Here is a 20,286-nt window from a genome sequence, read left to right as displayed (position 1 = left end):
AAACTTTTTAGCTCTCCTAAAAACATCCACATCTTGAATTTTTTTATGTCTTTATGCCATATGTCCTATGCAAACAGTTTACCTAAACAAATTCCACCTTTTTTCTTTCAATTTATTCTACATAAAGATCACTTGCTTAAGCAAAATTTGGCTTAACACTACCTTCACTCAACAATCTCTGTGTATTCCCACCAAGGCTTCAAAAAATAATTCAAGTCTCTTCCCAAACTTTTGCACACACCCTACTACCCCCTGCATCACTTATTTTGTGACTCACTTCTTCCCTCATCCATATCAATTGCTCCAACTTGATTTCCATTCACTCTCATGACCTTCTTACTCTCAGCTTTCCCTCTTGCGAACGTTTCAACTCTTTTATTAATCGTGCATCATTATTATAATAATGATGAAAGCAACAATTATGATGATCAACAATTAACTGTATCTTCTTCTTCTTTCGGCCTTATTAATCCCACTGTATAGCAGAGTCGGCCGTCAACATCAACAACTAATTGTATGATGATCAACAACTGACTGTGTGGTGTCTTCATTCATCAAGTATTAGCTAGGTGTCATAAAATCAAGCACTGTAATGGATAGGAAACTGGAAGCAACTTAGTCTCCAAAGCATGTGAAGTAACCATAATCCTTGTTTTTACTGTAACTTCTATCACTTTTAAATGTAAGACAACAAAATTGTTGGGAGATGTATGGTGGTGAAGGTGGAGTCTCCTTAATGGCCTAAAGGAAGTAAACAACTTTAGAAACACTTTTTTTTATCAATTATTCAATGTCAATAAAATTTTCAAAGATTTTGTATTCTGGCTGAAAGTTTCACTTTATTCTATTAGTAATTTTTAAGATTATTTTTTTGAAAAAGAATGGCAATTTTAAAATTTAAGGCTTCTTTATTTGATAAATTTCGTTAAGAAAAATAATGAAAAAACTCAGCATGCACATACAACTGGTATTCTTGTGGAATTTCAAAATAAGTAAAATATCACAATTTTTTAAAGTAAATTGTATTTTTCCTAACTATACAAACCTGAGGTCCTTTACACTAGGAATTACCTAAAGCGAAGCTGGAAACAGCCGTTAAAACTCTTGAACAAGGTGGATAGGCAGTGACTACACTCTGGATGCAAACATTCCAATTTGCCTTTTGGCCCAGGCTTCAGATTGAGGGGTGGCATGAGGCTGGCATAAATATAATGTAAAGGACCTCGAGGTTTGTATAGTTAGGAAAAATACAATTTACTTAAAAATTTGTGATTTGTTCCTACACAATGTACAAACCATCGGTCCTTTACATTAGGAAGACTTACTTGTTGGATGGAGGAATCTGAGTGAGTCTGAACTGACTGGAGTCTGCCAAACCTGGGCTACTCCTGGTCGAAAGAGTGAGAGGAGTACTGTGCCTCTGACATATTGATTGGAGTATAGGAACTGCGAGATCAATTTCAGACTTCTGGACCTTTTCGAATGAATGAGGAATCATAAGAGTTGGAGGCAGAAAGGCAAAAACCAGAAAAGGGTTTGTCTTATTGCCAGGGCCTCCTTCCTCCCCTTGCTAGAGGAAGGAGTGGGATTGCTTTTATGATGGTAGGAAAGAAAGACAGAACGGGTGCTTGATGTGTAAGCTTACGGCATCAGACGCCCGTTCCAGCAAGTGTCGGTTCGAGTTCCATTCTCTGCCCAAAGGAAGAGAAGCAAGGGGACGAGGAAGGAGGAGGAGGAGAGGCCAGTCACTCTCATAATCCCTCTCACTTACAGAACCGTACATCTTAGGCGAAATGCTACCTGTCCTCTTATGAGCCGGGTAAGAAAACACAACTTGTTGAGCAGCCACCACAGGTCCAAGGAAAAGGGGTTCCAAGGACTCGTGGGCAAAAAACCTGAAGGCAGAAAAACATAAATGTGGTCTGATAAGACCACATCTCTGCTTACAGACTGACAGAAACTTCCGGTATGTGAGGGATGTACCAAGCCGTTGACTTTCTGAGCCGTCAACATCAGCTGCAGAGTATGCCCTTCTGATCGTCTCGCGAGGCCAGAAAGAGAGATGTGTCCTTGGACATTTCTTTCTTGGGCGAGTTAGTGCTAGCGCAAAGTTGTCGACATCCATTAGAGATGTTGAGACTTTTTTGGAAAGTACAGGAGCGCCCTAACAGGACAAAGCAGTGACTGATCTGGATCACTGACTACAGAGTCCAAGGGGGAGGGGATCATGAAGAACTTGAACCTGGCAACAGGTGCCGAGGGGTTTGGAGTTCGCTACGACATCTGAGACGGAGTCAAGCTACTAATCCCCATCCCTTGAATACTCACAGCAAAGAAGGTCCATGAAGATCGTCTATCCTCTTCTCCAATGCCGTAGCAAGATGAGAGATGGTCTTGAGAGCCAGAACTCTGTCTGACAACTCTCGCTAGGACGCGTGTGGGGCACGAGACAGAAACCCTAAATGGGAGTCACATGCTGGCCAGGGGACTGAGGTCCCTGGGAGAGCAAGACCGACCGAAGCTTCTCATCAGTAGCTAAATCTCGACTTAGGAGAAAAGGACTACTTTCAGGTAAAAGACTAGGCCGAATGTGGACCTAAGTCTTCACAACTGAACCGGAGAGCAGCAACTCTCGGCAAAGAAGACAAGGAAGTCCGCAACCTGCTGAAGAGCGGGCCTGACCAGAGAAAAAAAGTCCTGTCAAAGACACCAACTACTGAAGACAGCTCCAATCCCTGGGTACTGATGCAGAGGATTGATAGAGATATCCATCTACCTCTGTTGCTGCTTGGCGAGAAGCCTATGCTTGCATGGGAAGCTGGATAGTCTCTAGTCGTGAAGGCACACGGATTGTACTGCCTGAGGAACTACTTCATGTGTCGCTGATGCAGAAGGTCAGGTCAGGGAGGAACTCTTCTCAGTGCCTCGGAACCAGAGCTAGCATGTAGGGCAAAAGGTGAAGTCTTCCAGCATTCATCTAAATTCGGGGTGAACGACACTTTGCTGAACACCTTGCGAATTGGACAAATACAAAGGGAAGATGAAGACGTTGAGGTTGTCCCACTGTGTCAGCGTGCATCACCATAGCAGTCCGGGGTCTGGTACGATGAAGCAGAAGACCTGCAGACTTCTGTTGAGCCACGAGGCGAACAGAAAGATGATACGGAGCCCTCAAGTCGAGCAACCTTTCTACGAAGAATTGAGTGAAGGGAGCTCTCTGTCCCCGTCACTTGATGCCAGAGGCTGAGCTTGCCTGCCAGTACATTCCACTGCCTGGAATGTGTCTGGCTGATGGCGCTACAGAGTGCACCACAGTTCACTTTAGTACCTCCAAAGTCTACCATAAAAACAGGAGGGAAATGAGACCCTCGTTTGCTGACATATGCCACTACTGTGGTGTTGCCCAACAACACTCCTGAGCTGAGTATCTCAAAAACCCGATCTTGAAACTCTCGGAGGACCAGGAAACTGCCATGAGTTCCAGGATGTTGACGAAAAGGTACTTATTGTGTCGGCTGCATACCTCGAAGACAACTGTGTTACAGGTGTGCGCCTATTCCCTGGTTGGTGCATCTGAGAACAGAGCATGTTGCGAGGAGAATAAGCAGACATATTCAAGAGGTTCCTGTTAATCAAGCACCAACCTAAATCCTCCCTCATCCTTCGAGTGGGGAAAGGATTAAGAGCTGGAAGCAGACCCCCTTCATTCTCCATGAAGAGAATTGAAGGCGATCTGCAGTGACGACAGGACACCGAAGACGACTAACTCTAGCTGGGCTGGCTGCTCCCAAAGTTGGAAACATGGGAGAGGAGACTGAACGGACGTTCGATGAAAGGTGGCTGAGACCCGGAGGAAGACAGATACTTCTCCTGAAGGATATTCACTGCTGGGTCTTGGCTATGTTGCTTTCATATAGCCCAATGACTTGACAGTCATTCCTTCATCAAAGCACCAGGAGGAGGAGAATGCTGTTCTGAGCATTTTCCCCTTCCTTTCCTCCCTCTGCCCTCTTCCCATTGGAAAGAGGGTTGAAAGATTCCCTCGGGTTGAAAGAGACACGTGTGTGCACTCTTTAAGAAGAGATTGAGGAAGGCACATTCCTTGACTACTGTGGTATCTGCCTACTCCCTGCGAAAGAGGGAGGCAGAACCAAGTAAAGGTCCCTTCCTGAGGAATGTGACAGGACTTACTAGACTGGAGGTCAGAATCAGGACAGTGTCCTCTTCTTAGCACCAGAATTGCCCACAGGTTGCTGTCTGGTGCTGGGTGCAGAGAACCCAACCCGGCGTGACTGGAAATAGTTTCGAGAAGGTGCAGAGACCTTTCAGGAATGATTGTAAATTCCTATGGAGGCAAAGCCCTGAAAAGTGAAGATCATGGTATTCCACTAGAGACTACCTGAGGACAGTGGTGTCCTCCAGGTTTGGTGTCTCTTGTTGTGAGGAGGAAAATAATCATGGCAAAGAGGAAGGCAGCGTAGAGATCTGAGTCCGAACAAGCCAGTACCAGGACAATCTGCTAGTTGGCATAAGACCCCTCTGAGGCAAGAAGAATGGCTTCTGTCGAGGAAGGGGAAGGAGCTTGACTGGGTGGTTCAACCAAAATGAACTACTTGTCTGGGGAAAAGGCATTCATCTGGTCGAGAAAGCCTTTATAGCAAGCAAGGACCATGGCAGCCCCAAGAAAACCCCTGCAAAGAGCAGTGAAGAGTTATTCACAGGGGATGCCATGGTCCTCTCCTTGAGATCATTGTGCTGACGAATCAGTGTGAAGATCTCTGTGAAAAGAAAATCAAGGGTGTCTGCATCCTGAAGAAGAAGACCCTCGAGTATTCCTGGGGTGCGACACTCCCGATCTCTTCTCCTTGGAGGAATAACCTCACCAGAACCCAGAAAACCATCCACGACTACTCAGATGTACAGCGAGCAGATCCGAAAACCAAGCCAGAGACGTAGATCCTTGTAGAACTCCAATAAGAAACAAAACTCGTCAGTCCTCTCTATCTGACTCACAATCCCTGGCAGCAACCGAAATGGTTTGAGGGGAAGAGGAGAGGAGAAAAGCACTCTTACCTGTCCTGCTAGAATGTCTACCTGTCTTGCTAGAAGAACCAGCAGGGCAGAGGTGATGACAGCAAAATGTAACGGAGGAAGGAGAGCGCTAATGCCACAGCAAAGTGCTAACCTGAAGAGAGCAAAAGTTCATTTGAGCTGAGTCTCCTGAAGAAAGGAGAACCTCAACAGCATTCAGTTCGCCGAACTGAGCGAGCCAAACCGTGGTGGCTGGGCTAGCAAGCAGGGCTGATCCTAGCCGAGCCGGAAAAACTCGGCCATGAACTAGCTCTGTCCTCAAGACATGCTTCAATCTCCTCCGAGGCCAAAGCCCCTCAAGAAGAAGGTTTAAAGGGGATTCTTGTCGGCTAACCCAAGTGCTTGAACCTAAGGTTCTGAGACACAAGTTTCTGAACTGACCAAAAAAAAAAAAGTTAAGTATATCTTAGTTTTACCAGACCACTGAGCTGATTAACAGCTCTCCTAGGGCTGGCCCGAAGATTTAGATTTATTTTTTATGTGGCTAAGAACTAACTGGTTACCTAGCAACGGGACCTACAGCTTATTGTGGAATCCGAACCACATTATAGCGAGAAATGAATTTCTATTACCAGAAACACATTCCTCTTGTTCTTCACTGGCCGGTTGGAGATTCGAACTTGTGACCAACAGAGTGGTAGCTGAGAACGGAACCCGCTCACCCAGCGAGGAACTAAAAAGCACTAAAACGAAGCAGGCAAGTCATTATGTTAATTTTAGAAGTTTAATCATTATTATTTTATTTTTACTTTCTGCATTAGTGAAATGGTATGGGCATTAAGAAATACGAAATGTAAAAAAGTATACGTTTAATTTTATAACAAAACATTCTTTATGTTTAAAAGTACAGGCAGTCCCCGAGTTACTACAGGTCTGGCTTTCGACGTTACGACGCTTTTCAAATATATTCATCAGAAATTATTTCCCAGTTTACAATGCACGTTCAGGGGTTATGACGTTTACGAAGCCAATCCAACAGAAGAAATATGGCTACAAAATGGCAGAATAATCAAAGTTTGGGGTTTTTTTTATGAAAAACTCAATAAAAATGCAGTTTGCATAGTTTTCAATACACCCAAAGCATTAAAAGTAAGGTTTCTTAGGATTTTTGACTGTCCGAGATTTAGCGGGACGCAGGGTGATTATACAGGATGGAAAGGACAAGTCAAAGATTGGCTTGTGGTGTGTGGAGAAGAAGTGAAATATCCGGGGATGGAGATAGGAATGAGCTCAAGAGGAAAAGCTTTAGAAGTAACACAAGGAATACATAGAGATGAACATAAGGATAAAGAGGGTTCAAAGGTAATCCTGTCCAAACTAGATGAAGTGTATCTAAAAGATATGCTAATGGAAAATTACAGTAAAATGAAAAACTATTTTAAAATAGAAAGAGAATCCAGTGAAAAGATGAGAGATTTTATAATTAGGTATGAAAAGGTAGTCAGAGTGTAGTAGAGTGATAGGAAAAAGCAAGCGGAAGCGAAAGGTTTTCATGTACTGGAACAAGCGAATCTCACAGAAAATAAAAAACAAATGGTATTAGCAGCTTGTGTTCAAGGAAAGTTGGAATATAAAACAGTCACAGATAATGAAAAGAATATTTGAGATATTAGGGAATAAAGAGAAGGGGGAATGGTTGGGATCAGAGGGCTATGCAAATTTTGGGAGAGGGAGGGAAAACCAAAGATATCGGGGAAAGGTGAATTGAGGTGGAGGTGGAAGAAATCCTATAAATAGAGAAGGGACAGTAACACTGTGCAATATGCAAATCTGAACGGCACTGGGCTAGAGATTGTCCTCAGAATTTTCAAAATAAGAAGAAATCAGAAACTGGACAGAAGAAGAAAAGGTTTATATAGGAGAAGTTAGTAAAATAGAGGAAGAATCTTCGGAAGAGGTTGATGCAATTTTAGACAGGATGCAAATCAACAGCTTGTGGGGAATTGTGACTAACACACATTGTCGTGGGTTTGAATCAGGAAGAGTTGAGGAGAATGAATGATACTAAGAAAGAGTCCAATAAAGTATTTAATTTCAGTGAGTCATCATACAAGTAGTAATGGAAATACCAGTGATATTAAAAAACAAAAAGTTTTATTTGAAGACAGACATTTTGTAGGGTGATGTACTGTGGTTATTACATAAGAAAACCATGAGTAAAATGGGTATGACTATAAATTTAGAAGAGAATTGTGTTAAAATAGAAGTATTAGGGGAAATGAAGGTAAAGTTAAGAGTAGATAAACAGGGCCGCTTAAGAATACCAATTTTGAGGAGGAAGGCAGAAGAAGAATTGTTACTGGAGGGATGGGAGGGAAAGAGTTTAAGGGAAATTAAAGGTGCAATGATGAATTTACATCTACAGTTTGGTCATGGAGGTGGAGATAAAATATGGAAGCTAACAGAAGCAGCACAGTGGAGTGACGGTTTGAGAGAAAGAAAAAGAGGATATAAAGTTACTAACAGACTTGACTGCAAGTTGTGAAGTATGTAAAAGATACAAAAGAAACCCACCTAAACCAGTAGTGGGATTTTCTTGGAGTAACACATTTAATGAAGTTGTAGCACTGGATGTGGGAGAGATAGAAGAGAAAAAGTTCTTGGTAATGGTAGATATGGCAACGAGGTATTGTCAGGCTTTTTGGATAAAAGACAAGAAACCACAAACTATTATAAAGATACTTTTTGATGGGTGGTTTGCTATATTTGGAGCGCCTTCTAAAATATTATCAGACAATGGGGGAGATTTTCAAAATGAAAAAGTAAGGAGAATGGCAGAAAGATGGAATATTAAAGTACTGGCCACAGCATCTGAATCTCCATGGAGCAATGGAATGTAGGCATAATCAAAGAAAGCTTAAGAAAGATGAAAGATGATGATGAAATAGATTGGTCCATAGCATTAAGATGGGTAGCGAGTGCTAGGAACTGCTTAATAAATAATAATGGTGGTTTCTCACCTAACCAATTAGCATTTGGAAAAACCCTTCTTTGCCAGATTTAATGGGAGAAGAAAGTTCAAGTCCTGCAAGCAGAGAGAAAGGTATGGAAGAAAGCATAGTTAGGGATACACTGAATGCAATGCATAAGGCCAGAGAAGTGTTTATCAAAAATGAGTCTTGTAATAAAATAAGAATTGCTTTAAACAAAAATGTCAGAGTATGTAAAATTTGAAGAAGTAGTGGTGGGAGATGAGGTATTCTATAAGAGAGAAAATGAAAATGAATGGAGAGGACCTGCTCAGGCAGTGGGAGTATCGGGTAAAACAGTAGTGCTTAAACATGGGGATTCTCTACGAGAATACATATTACTAAGATTCAGAGACTATCACCAGAAAAAGAAAAGGTACCTACAATAGATGAAAAAAATACTGTGAAGGATGAATCCTGTGCATCAAAGGAAGAGAACATAGATAGGCAGGAAGGAAAGATGATAATGGGCTGGAGAAGGAATGCAGATACAGAAGGGACTATAGAAAGAGATTTGGCAGAGGAAACACTGGAAGATGAAGGGGAAAGTGAGGTAATAGAAGAGACCCAAATTCAAAAAGGGAAATAGTGTGAGAGCTATAAACAAAAATACAGGACAAGTATCAGAATGGAAAAAGATCAAGCAAATCTTGGGCTGATTCGTACAATGTAGAAGACTTGCAGTTGGGTGACAAGGGATGGGTTAACTTAATATATTATAGTCATGTAGAAAAAACTGAAGATGAAGCTGAGATTTTGCTACGATTTGAAAACAGAAGCATAATTGAAGCTAATTGCAGAAGAATTGGCCGAATGGGAAAAAGATGCTCCTATATGCAATGCCAAAATTAAAAAATTTTGTTTGACAGTAATAAAACTGAGATTGGAATTGTTATGTGTTAGATGTAAAAACTGCATATCTCCAAGGTGATGAAATATGATAGGTATATTTAAAACCACCTAATGAAGATGGTTGGAGTGGATTATGGAAATTAAACAAAACTGTTTATGGGGTCAAGGATGCGGCAAAGGCATGGTATTGTATGGTGGTAAAAGTGGTGGAGAAGCTTAAAGGCGAGAGATGTAGATTAGAACCTAATATGTTCTTTTGGAGGAAAGACAATAAACTGAATGGTATTTATGTACACATGTAGATGATTTTTGCTAAGGAGGAACTGAAGGATCTTTGAAGGAAACAATTGGGAAATTGAAAGGGAAACTGCAAGTAGGAGAACAAGAAAGAAAAAGTTTTAAGTATATAGGAGTAATAGTAGAGTATAAGGAAAATGGAATTTGTCTTAATCAGTGGCAGTATATAAATTCTATAAGAGAACCAGAGGCTAGAAGATTTATAGGTAATAGAGTATTAGGACAAAAGGAGTTAACAGAATGTAGATCAGTGGTAGGACAGTTGAATTGGGTACTGCTACATACCGTGCCAGAAATATCATATGATGTTAGTGAATTAAGTAAAGCTTTTACTGAAGGAACGACTCAAGATATGAAAAAGCTGATTAAAATAGTGAGAAAAACTAAGAGCATAATGGGAGAAGTGATAGTGAGTTAGAAGAAGAAAAGATTTATTGGGAAGCCTATGCAGATGCTTCATTTGGGAATATTGAAGATGGTCATACACAATTGGGTTATGTGATATCTTTGACACATGGGAAGAGGAGAAGTCACATATGGTGGAAATCCAGAAAATCCAGAAGAGTAGCAAAGTCCACCATTGAAGCAGAAGCTCTGAGTGTGAGGGAGGCCACAGAAGGATTGATATATTTCAAACATTTGTGGGAAGAGATAGTAGGAGAGAGGAAAATTAAAAGCACTGGTTAAAACTGATGATAAAACCCTAATGACTGCAATAAAATCAAGTACTGGAGTAAGTAGTAAGATATTAAAAATTGATATTGCAAAGCAATAAGAGAAACAATAGAATCTGGAGAAATAAAGGAGGTGAGGTGGATAAAAGGAAAGCATCAAATACCTGATGTATTGACTAAAGCTGGAGTTTCAGGGGAAAATATTAGAAATTATGTAGAGGGTAAAGAATTGGAGAATAATGGAGATTAGAGGGGATTAGGACAAGAAGAGTTTGGGGGGGAGGGAGAAGGATATAAGTGTGATTATATGTTGGTTTTAGAAGTTTAATCATTATTTTATTTTTATTTTCTGCATTAGTGAAATGGTATGGGAGTTTAATCATTATTTTATTTTTATTTTCTGCATTAGTGAAATGGTATGGGAGTTATGAAATGTATAAAAAGCACATGTTTAATTTTACAATTTATTTATATAGCATAACATTCTTTATGTTTAAAAGTATCTGTTTGTGTTGTGAAGTCATAGGAAGTGACGTCATAGGGCAACAAATGGCGGGAGGGAGAAAACATATGCGGGCGGGAGTGTTGAAAAGACTGTGGTGCGGTAGAGCGAGCTCTCTGATGGTTAGGTTGTCAACTTTGGGTTGTAAGTCTGTTTTGTGGTTTTTTGTAGTCGTAAGGTGGATTATAAAAGAAGGACAACGTGGACATGTGGGTGGATTGCACAACTGTAGCATTTTTGGACAGGTTAGGCTAAGAAAACTTTCAGCAGGAAGTGTCGAAACATCTGAATGTTTTGACACCGTCTCTCGTACTATGCCTAAACCAGACCGGAGAGCAAACTCCCTAGTACTGGTTTGGGGAGTGCCCAAAATTCCACAGAGTCCCGGACACTCGATGACTTGCTAGTCGAGTGCTTGCAATCCCAGCGCTCGCTAAGCGCTCGAGATTCCAAGGAGTCTGAGCACTCGGCAAGACTCCCGAATCTCATAAGAATAATCATCGGGAGTAAGCTCATCTCGGGTTCCAAAGAAAACCGAGGAGGAATAGGCACATAATCAGTCTTAGACGCAGACTTTTAAGAACTGAAATTGAGAGTGTGTCTTTGAAAGGTTGCACACTCGAGGCCCCCGAGACACGAGACCCCAATGGGGAATGCGAATTGGTTCCCAATCCCAAGGGCCGGGAAGAGCCAAACGAGAGAATGCACTGCCTCTCTGAAGAGAGGTAGTCCCCCAGAAGTCCTGCAGGACCTCTGAAGGGAACCTCCTCCTTGCCTCTCCAGGTGCTTCAACCCTCAGAACTGAGACACCAGGCTGGGAGCCTGACTGAGCACTGTTTCAGAACTGGATGAGCGCTCAAAACTCAGTACTGGCAGGAAGAACTGAGACACTTGCATGTCTTGGTTCTTTCTCTTGCCCTGTTCCTGAACCAGGATGGTGAGAGGTCTCTCCGATACCGGTTCGGGATGCATGAGACTCTGAAGATTCTTGAGCACTCGGTGTAACTCGACAAAGTCGAGCATCTGACACAGCACCAGTCTAGAAGCAGAACCCCTGGAATGGCAAAAGGGAGCACAAACCGAAGTCTGCATGCCCGTGACTCTTGAAACGTAAGACCCTGGGGTAAGCGATTTGGTTCCTGAGCCCAAAGGCTAGGAAGAGGAGACAAGAGATCCCACTGCCTCCCTGTGAAGGGAGACAGCCCCTTAGAAGCCCCAAGGTGGGACTTCTTAGGAGAAGGAGAGGCAGCCCTCCTCTTCTTTGGACAGCGAGCCTCAGAAGAAGGGGAGAAGGAAGCAGAAGATGAAGTTGAAGATAAAGTATAAGAAGATGGCTACACCTCACAGGACCTCTTCCTCCATCTCTTCTCCAACATCTTTTACAGGATGGTGGTCAGGAAACACAGGAACCGCTGGGGCAGCTAAATCAGGAAGTGCAACAGGAGCGGCCCAGGCGACAGGAATACCAAGAGAAGCAACAGGAGCGCCAGGGCAGCTGAGGCAGGAGGCACGACAGGAGCGGCCCGGCACGCAGGAACTTCAGGAACGTCGGCAGTGGCGACAGAGGCAACCAGGCAGCTGGGGCAGGAAGCACAGCAGGAGGGACCCCAGTGACTAGCTGCCAGGGTAGCAGGAGCAAAAAAGACAGGAGGCACAACAGGAGCAGATGGGCTCACAGGTATGACAGGAGGCAATGACACAGCAAACAGGAGTACCAGAGAACGAACAGCGGTTGGTCCCCATTGTCAGGACAGTGTTGACATCAATGTGGGGACTATACCCATTACAGTCACTGTGGTCGTCGTCAAAATATCCACTGTACGAGGGCAGCCTTCCTGACACAGGGGAACTTCAATTGCACCTTACAATGCTTGCTGTCAACCTGCAGTAAAAAACAAAAAAAAGATTAAAGGGAGACTCCTCTAGCTCCGAGGAGGATTGTCCTGCGAAGCGAGAGAAGTCCCCTGAGAAAAGGTTGTCCAACCACTCCAACACCCCTGACGATCTTTGCTCACAAGGACAAGGGAGAAATCTCTCTTGAAGAAGAGAGAGCCAGAAGGGAAGCTAGTAGAAGGAATGAAGGGGCAGTCACCAAGGGTGCTGCCGGAGATGAATAACCTTCTGACAACGCCTGGCAACCCCTTCCCAAAAAGATTCCTCCTGGCAAAGCTACCTGCAGAGCAGGCGATGAAGAACAACACTAGCACAAGACAGAAATGATCACAGTCATGCTCCCGAACAAGGAGCAGAGGGAGTGAGGCCCAAATGATAGAGGAGTGAAAATTTACAACCCTGGCCGCCGACCCCAAGAAACACACGCTGGGGAAAGACGGCCTTACAGCAAGGCTATCAAAATCATGGGTTTGTATATTAAATAATATCAAACACACAATATATATACAAAAAGAACACAAAAGATCCCACCGGGAAAGAAGAGCTTAACAACAATCTGGCACAGAGCTCTGCAAATATGTGTGCACAGCATGACAGCCGAAAGCAATTTGGAATGTTTACATCTGGGCAGGCGGGACTCCCGCCTACTGGACAGTAGTTACTGCCTAACCACCTTGCTCAAGAGTTTTAACGGCTGTTTCCAGCTTCAGTGTAAGTAGTTCCAAATGTAAAGGACCGATGGTTTGTATATTGTGTAGGAACACAAAAGTTTCACAATATTAAAAAAAGAAAAAATTGTTTTCTTAAAATATTCACAAAATTAAAAATGTAACATAACAGTTCAGATATCATCTAGGACTCAGGTCTTTTCTGAATTTAAAAATTCACCAATACACATGGAAGCCTAAAGATTTTAAATACAGAAAACCTTAGTTTGAGAAATCTACTGTATTTGTATGCAGTAACACTTGTGGATATGGTCATGGTATCTGGTCTCATCTTTTCAGTTCTTATGCAGAGATAGCATCCACATTCTTTTTTATTTTTTAATTACTTGCTGTTCAGGAGGGAGGAGGGGGGAGAGCCACCAGCAAGGTTGGTAAGGGAGAGTCCACTGACTGCATTATGTAATTCAGCTGGCACAAGGACAACATGCAGTAGCAAGTGTTTCTCCTTGTGCAGCTCATATACCCTGCTGTCGGAGATCTAAATTTTAACTAGAAAATATTTTAACTAGTAAATGTTATGTAAACAAAATAAAATATAGAAATATTTTGTCACCACATCAAATGTCTTTAAAAATTAAGAGATTTTAAGTTACCACCATCAGAATCCAACAACAAAGAGTCTAACTGATCTTGATCAACTGTTGTGAGGGAAAAATAATCTTATCGCATTAAATATTTTAAAAGGTGGATTATGTAAATTAACAACAACAAAATAGGAGACTAATTCAACATGCCAAGAGAGTGGATGTCTCTGGTAACTGGAAAAAGCTGATTTTTTTCAAACTTGTTTGGCAATGCTGAATGCCTAACACAGAGAATGGGCAATAAAAATGAATATTTCAGTCTTTTTAGGAAACCTCAAATTCCCAGCATTCTTGTTGTCAATCTTCTTAGGCCTCAACCCAGTCCTTAAGTCTGAATGTGAAGGCTTTACCCTTACTTTGTGTCTTTATAAAATCTGTTAAATATAATCTTTCCTTAGTGGAGTGGAGTGGTGTGGGGTGGAAAAAAAAGTTAAGCATACCTTAGTTTTACCAGACCACTGAGTTGATTAACAGCTCTCCTAAGGCTGGCCCAAAGGATTAGACTTATTTTACGTGGCTAAGAACCAATTGGTTACTTAGCAACGGGACCTACAGCTTATTGTGGAATCTGAACCACATTATAACGAGAAATGAATTTCTATCACCAGAAATAAATTCCTCTAATTCTTCATTAGCTGGCCAGAGACTCGAACTCGGGCCTAGCGAGTGCTAGCCCACAACTCTACCGACTTGACCAACGGAGTGGGGTGGAGTGGAGTGGAGTGGGGTGGAATGGAATGAAATGGAATATAAAATTCAGACCAAAGGCCAAGCACTGGGACCTATGAAGTCATTCAGAACAGGAGAAAGCCTTGCAGTTGCACTATGAAACAGCTATAAGGAGAGGGTGGAAAGAGCTATGGAAGAAAGAGGATATGAATGGAGGTACAGTTCAAGGAATGAAAGGGGCTGCAGCTAAGGGCCAAAGGAACACTGCATGGAACCTTAAGCAATGCCAAAGCATGAGGTGCACTGACAGCACTAACCCCCTGCCAGGATTCTTTCCTTAGTTTTATTGTTCTTTCTTGATCTCTTGTTAAATTTGTATGTCTGCTTTGCTCCTCTTTCATCTTTCTACACTCTTTACAAACACTCAGAAATATTTACTGTAACATAATGCAGCCGTAGTTCTTGACATCTCAAAGGCAAATGAAATAAAGGTATAAATTTATCATAACTGTACTCTGACCAGCCTGTGTAAACAGAATGTGGGAGAGCTAACAGAACCAAACCTTTCTGATTATTTATTTTTTGTCATTTGTCATGCAGTGCAAATCATGACTTGTCTATACTGTTCTCTGTGTATGCTGTGCTCTTTTCTCTCATTAAACTATTCTGCACATTTATGGAATTTATCTATCAGTGATAAATGCCAAAGTCAGAGGTAAGGCCTGAAGGGTGAGCATTAACATTATAGATAAAATAAAAATTAACAAATCTTTATTTTAGAATGTATAGTGTCAGTATTTTAAAGCCCACTTCATAATACTTGCTATGCTATGAGAGCACCTTACACTGTCATCCACTGCCAATACTGAGAGGTTGACCAAAGGTCTCCATGCCTTGGTTGCCTTCTCTACAAGGGAAAGGTGGCAGTAAAAAGCTAAAAACTGATGATCTACAACTTCTATGCACCTATCTCTATCATTGTTTTACCTCTGCCAACAAGGCCCAAATTTCCATGAATCTTGAAGGAAGTTGGAAACAGTACTGGTGTCATAGAGCTAGATCTTTCTTTTCAATGTTTCAAATTGGCTTGCCTAAATGCATTCACACTGTTAAAACTATTTATGATTAACTGGTTTTTAATAACTGACAAAAGTTAATTTCATGGTCACAAAAATGTTTTCAACAAAGAAACATGGCTCACCTTACAGAACCACTTGAAAGCCTGTAATGATTCCTGTGGAGTTCTGTAAACATTTGGCGAAAGGACATGCACCAGAACATCATCTACCCACTTGCGCCACTTCCTTTCATCTCTGAAAAATTAACAGTAAAAACAAAATTGGTTATTATAGTTATTATTTTCTTACAATCTGTCATTCAATAAGAATGGTTAATGGGACAGGGTAAAATGAAATACGGCAGCAGGTCAGTGAAAAGATCATACAACATGGATGAGAAGTGCAAGAAGGAAGCAATGGAGCCACTTCCAAAGCAACACTGCAAGAACGTAATACCATCTACAGAGTGCCACTTATGGCCCACAGCAGCATTACTTCCCTTTTGAAGCAGTAAGAATAGATTACCTCCCAGAGATGAGGACTATTTATTCCTGAAATACGTCTTGGAAATTTGCCAAGCATCTTAGAGGTCAGAGGTTATGTTTTCCACAGGCCTATCCTAACTTGAGAGGAAAGTTATCTTTGCTAGACAATAATCAGAACTACTGTACATGACCTCTGAATTGAGTGTATACAGCAAACCCCCCATATTCGCGACCCCCTGGCAAATAGTTAAAATCCACGAATACTTGCTACCTCGCCCCACTCTAAAAATACTTATAACTGCCTATCTTGAAAGTTCAAATACCAAATGTATACTTAAAGCATCATCCTACATCAACTATACCTTAAATTATTATCCTATTACAGTATTAATCTTTGAAACTATATTATTTATATAATTTCAAAGTCATCTTAAACATTAGTACCCTTAAAAATATATACATACTACTTCTAACCCTTCCAGCCAAATCAGAAAGAGGGAGAGAGTGTTACCACTACGACTTTTATTCAACAAGGCTGGCTGGGACGAGAGAGAGAGAGAGAGAGAGAGAGAGAGAGAGAGAGAGAGAGAGAGAGAGAGAGAGAGAGAGAGAGAATCTTTAATCTCTGGACAACAAAAAATTTATATTTGTTTTTTTGTCTTCCAAAATATATTACCTTTACTACACATTTTTAAAACACTGAAACACACACACACACACTCACACAAAAATGTTATCTTTTCTGAGAGAGAGAGAGAGAGAGAGAGAGAGAGAGAGAGAGAGAGAGAGAGAGAGAGAGAGAGAGAGAGAGAGAGAGAGAGAGAGAGAGGAGGGCCGGACTAAGTATCTATTTATCTGTCCATTTCTCACATTCTACCTTTGGAGAGAGAGAGAGAGAGAGAGAGAGAGAGAGAGAGAGAGAGAGAGAGAGAGAGAGAGAGAGAGAGAGAGAGAGAGGGGGCCGGACTAAGTATCTATTTATCTGTCCATTTCTCACATTCTACCCTTGAGAGAGAGAGAGAGAGAGAGAGAGAGAGAGAGAGAGAGAGAGAGAGAGAGAGAGAGAGAGAGAGAGAGAGAGAGAGAGAACAACTCCTTATGATATCAAGATTGAAATCCATGAGCTTCTGAGGGCAACACTTCTCCCCCTTCAGACAATATATCAAACTGTCAAGTAAACTGACATTTACCCTACCCTACTTTCTCAAGTCGAGGATAAAAAGACTAGAAACTGCTATTTGTTTGTTTAAAATGTTACATAATTTACTATACAAATGCATGGAAAATAGTATTATATATTATTACTATTATTATTATTTAATCTTATTAATATATGAAAATTAGTAGTAATTAAGTAAATCATTTATTTATCATACAAAAGGAACATACATACATATTACGTCGAAAAATTCTCTCATCTAAATTGAGAGAGAGAAAATTATTTTCATTATTTAATGTTATTTAATCTTATTAAACTTGATATTAATATTTGAAAATTAGTACTGTAAACCATTATCATAAAATGTACCCTCTAAAAATGCTTATACTACATCCTGAAACACATATATCATTCTAATATAATTTCAATAGTACTTTAACATAATTTTAATATTTCAATTGTACCAATTCTGAGCATCTATCTTTGCTTTTATGAGGTCTGGGTTCGTCCTGAATGGGGGGGGGAGAAAACCAGTTTCTCTCTCTTTGAGTTATGTAGTATTTAATCTCACAGTATTATTATTACTATATTTAATCTTATTAATCTTAATAATATTTGGAAATCAGTATATCACTTTATCATAAAAATGTATTTAGTCATGAAAATAAAATCAAAATACACTAATTAGTGAATGCTTCATGACGAAAAAGTCTGCGAATTGCTGAATTTTTCTACAATAATTTATAGATATGTTCCACAGAAAATCCTGCAAGTTGGTGAGTTTGAGAACACAGGGTTCACTGTAAACTAATAAATTTTTAAAAATAATAGAAAAAAAGTATCATTACAAAGCAAAAATTCTGATCTAGGTCACAAAAAATTATATCTGCAAACAGTAAAGATTAATTTCTATTGGCACGCAGTGAGACAAGACAAATAGATGAGTACAGGTACCCAAATGTTGTTTATCACACACATATTTTCTTCCACAAATGACCCTGACTTGAATGGAACATTATTTGCAGACAGAAGTAAAATTTTGGCATGTTACAAGGGTTTGAAAATAAATCTCACTTCTTAACAAAAAACTAAGCACAAGGTCTTTTTATTATACTATTGCTTATTACCTATAAGCAATATATAATCATGAATCCATAATCATAATGTATCAGTCACTATTTTCTGATGAATGTTTAGCATATATCCCTGGGTTGGGTGGATTCGACAACATATGTGGAACTGTACATGGACTTGAGGCCTCCCATAGCCCTGATCACCTAGCAGAAACCCACACACCCAAGGATGAACGCAAATATCTGGCATGCTTAGCCCACAGTTGAAAAGCAGTCCATAAAAGCCACAAAAGCCTGGGCACACGGACATAATAGTGGCCTTGTCAAAAATAAAACTTGGACCATCAGTGATCAATGGGGAGAACTGTTGCCAACATTTACTACCAGATAGCCTATCTAGAAACTCAGGGCTCCTAGTGTTGGCTGCAGGCGCAATGGCTGCACTTCACTATTGATCATGATCGGTCACCTGGCTTGGACGAATCGCTAGAATAACAGCGGGACAACATGGTTAAACAGAAGATCTAGACTTAGCATAAAACATAAAGACCTAGATCCACAATACCTGCCCTTATGCGAACAAGAGCCAACTCTGTCCATAGAGGACCGAGAAGCAAAGGTAGGAGACAGAAGGCATAGTCCTTGAACATCCTAGAACGTTAGTCCTTCTCTGGAAACCCTGGGACTACCAGGCCTGTCGGAAGGGGGCGCTGAAGTGACAGACAAGACTGCGTCTGTGGAGTGGCCAAAGGAATGAGGGGAAACTGTCCCTGCCAATGCAACAGACACATTCAATGCAAAAAGACTCAAACTATTACACAAAAATTCAATTCTAGATTTAACCAAGTCAATATCTGACTGCATTAAATCTAACCTGTTACCTGAACTGACATTTTGGATGAAAAAGGATCTATATCCAATACAGAAGAATATACAGAATTATCTATTATCTTTTCTTGACCAGGTTTTTATTCTAAAGAGGACCTAGATTCAAGACTAGCGGTTCTCTACTCTCTTTATAAGTCTATCCTTCTCTCTTTTAATTCAGAAATTTATCATCTTCTCTATCTCTTCCAAAGAACAATCCTTGCAATGATCACAATGGATGTCTGAATCACAATTCACCCCTTGATGATCAATGCATATTTTGTGAGTATTGTACTTCAATGAACCCAACCTAGTCTTACAAACCCTTACCTTATAAAACCAACAGATTTCAATAGGGAAGATTGAGAAGGTGAATCCATATTGCCAAATATAAACAAAAATCCAGATGATCAAATTTATTAACAAAGAAAAAAATCAAACCCAAATTTCAGAGCACTTGTCTACACAACCAGTCGGTTCCATCGACAAGAGAAGAAGTCGCTGTCTTACCCCAACCCTCCAAAGAGTGGGGGTCACTGTTGAGGAGGTTTGTTAACGACTGTTTCAATTTTAACACTTATTGAACCCACGCCAAGTAGTCGCAGATAAGGCCAATGATAGAGGGGCTTTCACCTCAGAAATTAACATTTTCCATTATTGATGGCTAAGGTATTTGAAATATCTTATCAATGTTGTAAAGACTTAATAATGGCTATGACCTTTACCATTAGATACTTTACCACAAGTAGACTATATGGAGGATGTACAAAATGGAAACTTTAAACAGAGTATTGTATCTAAATAAGATTGTAAAAAAATATTTTGTTATTACAGTATGCAACCATTCACCTTTGTTCTTGCACTATGCATTAATGTGTTTATATTTATTCAAAAACATACTTTTCAAAGGACAGAACAGGAAAAGAAATAAAGTACCTTTTGCTAGTATTTGTAGCCACCATCTCTGCTTTTGCTTTTCATCTCAATTTTCCATTTATAACTAAGAAAATAACAGCCTGCCGTGAAGATTTTGGGCACTGTAAGTGCATTTGTTAAAGTTCAAAAGCCCCTACATCATCCATCTTGTTTAGCTTGATGCTTATTAATACATTGTTTATACCTTGTTTCTTTGTTTTTCTCCTGCTTTGCTTTTCTACATTTTTCCTGCTTTAGTAGTTCATAATCTAAAAATACTTTGCCCATAATTTACTTTATATTCCATTCATCCATTAGTTTACCCCAGACTTCTATTTCTTGTTATAATTCCAAGATCTGCATTTATTTCATGCTTTACTTCATAATCTAACCATACTTTGTCAATAATGAACTTTATATTCCATTTATCCATTAAATTATCTTAGAACCTACTGCTATTTTCTTATTAT

The 20,286-nt window shown here is 40.4% G+C and overlaps 1 protein-coding gene across 1 annotated transcript in view; it reads right to left on the bottom strand.

Moving 5' to 3' along the window:
* The window catches only part of Su(P) (prostaglandin E synthase Su(P)), a 66,406-nt gene that overhangs the window by 19,482 nt on the left and 26,638 nt on the right, over window positions 1–20,286 (bottom strand). The window contains exon 4 of the mRNA XM_067099510.1: window positions 15,461–15,572. Coding sequence (XP_066955611.1) covers window positions 15,461–15,572 — 112 coding nt within the window. The remainder of the gene's footprint in view (window positions 1–15,460; window positions 15,573–20,286) is intronic.

Source organism: Macrobrachium rosenbergii, chromosome 55 (genome assembly GCF_040412425.1).
Source record: "Macrobrachium rosenbergii isolate ZJJX-2024 chromosome 55, ASM4041242v1, whole genome shotgun sequence".
Taxonomy (NCBI): domain Eukaryota; kingdom Metazoa; phylum Arthropoda; class Malacostraca; order Decapoda; family Palaemonidae; genus Macrobrachium; species Macrobrachium rosenbergii.
This window is presented reverse-complemented; position numbering and strand designations above follow the sequence as displayed.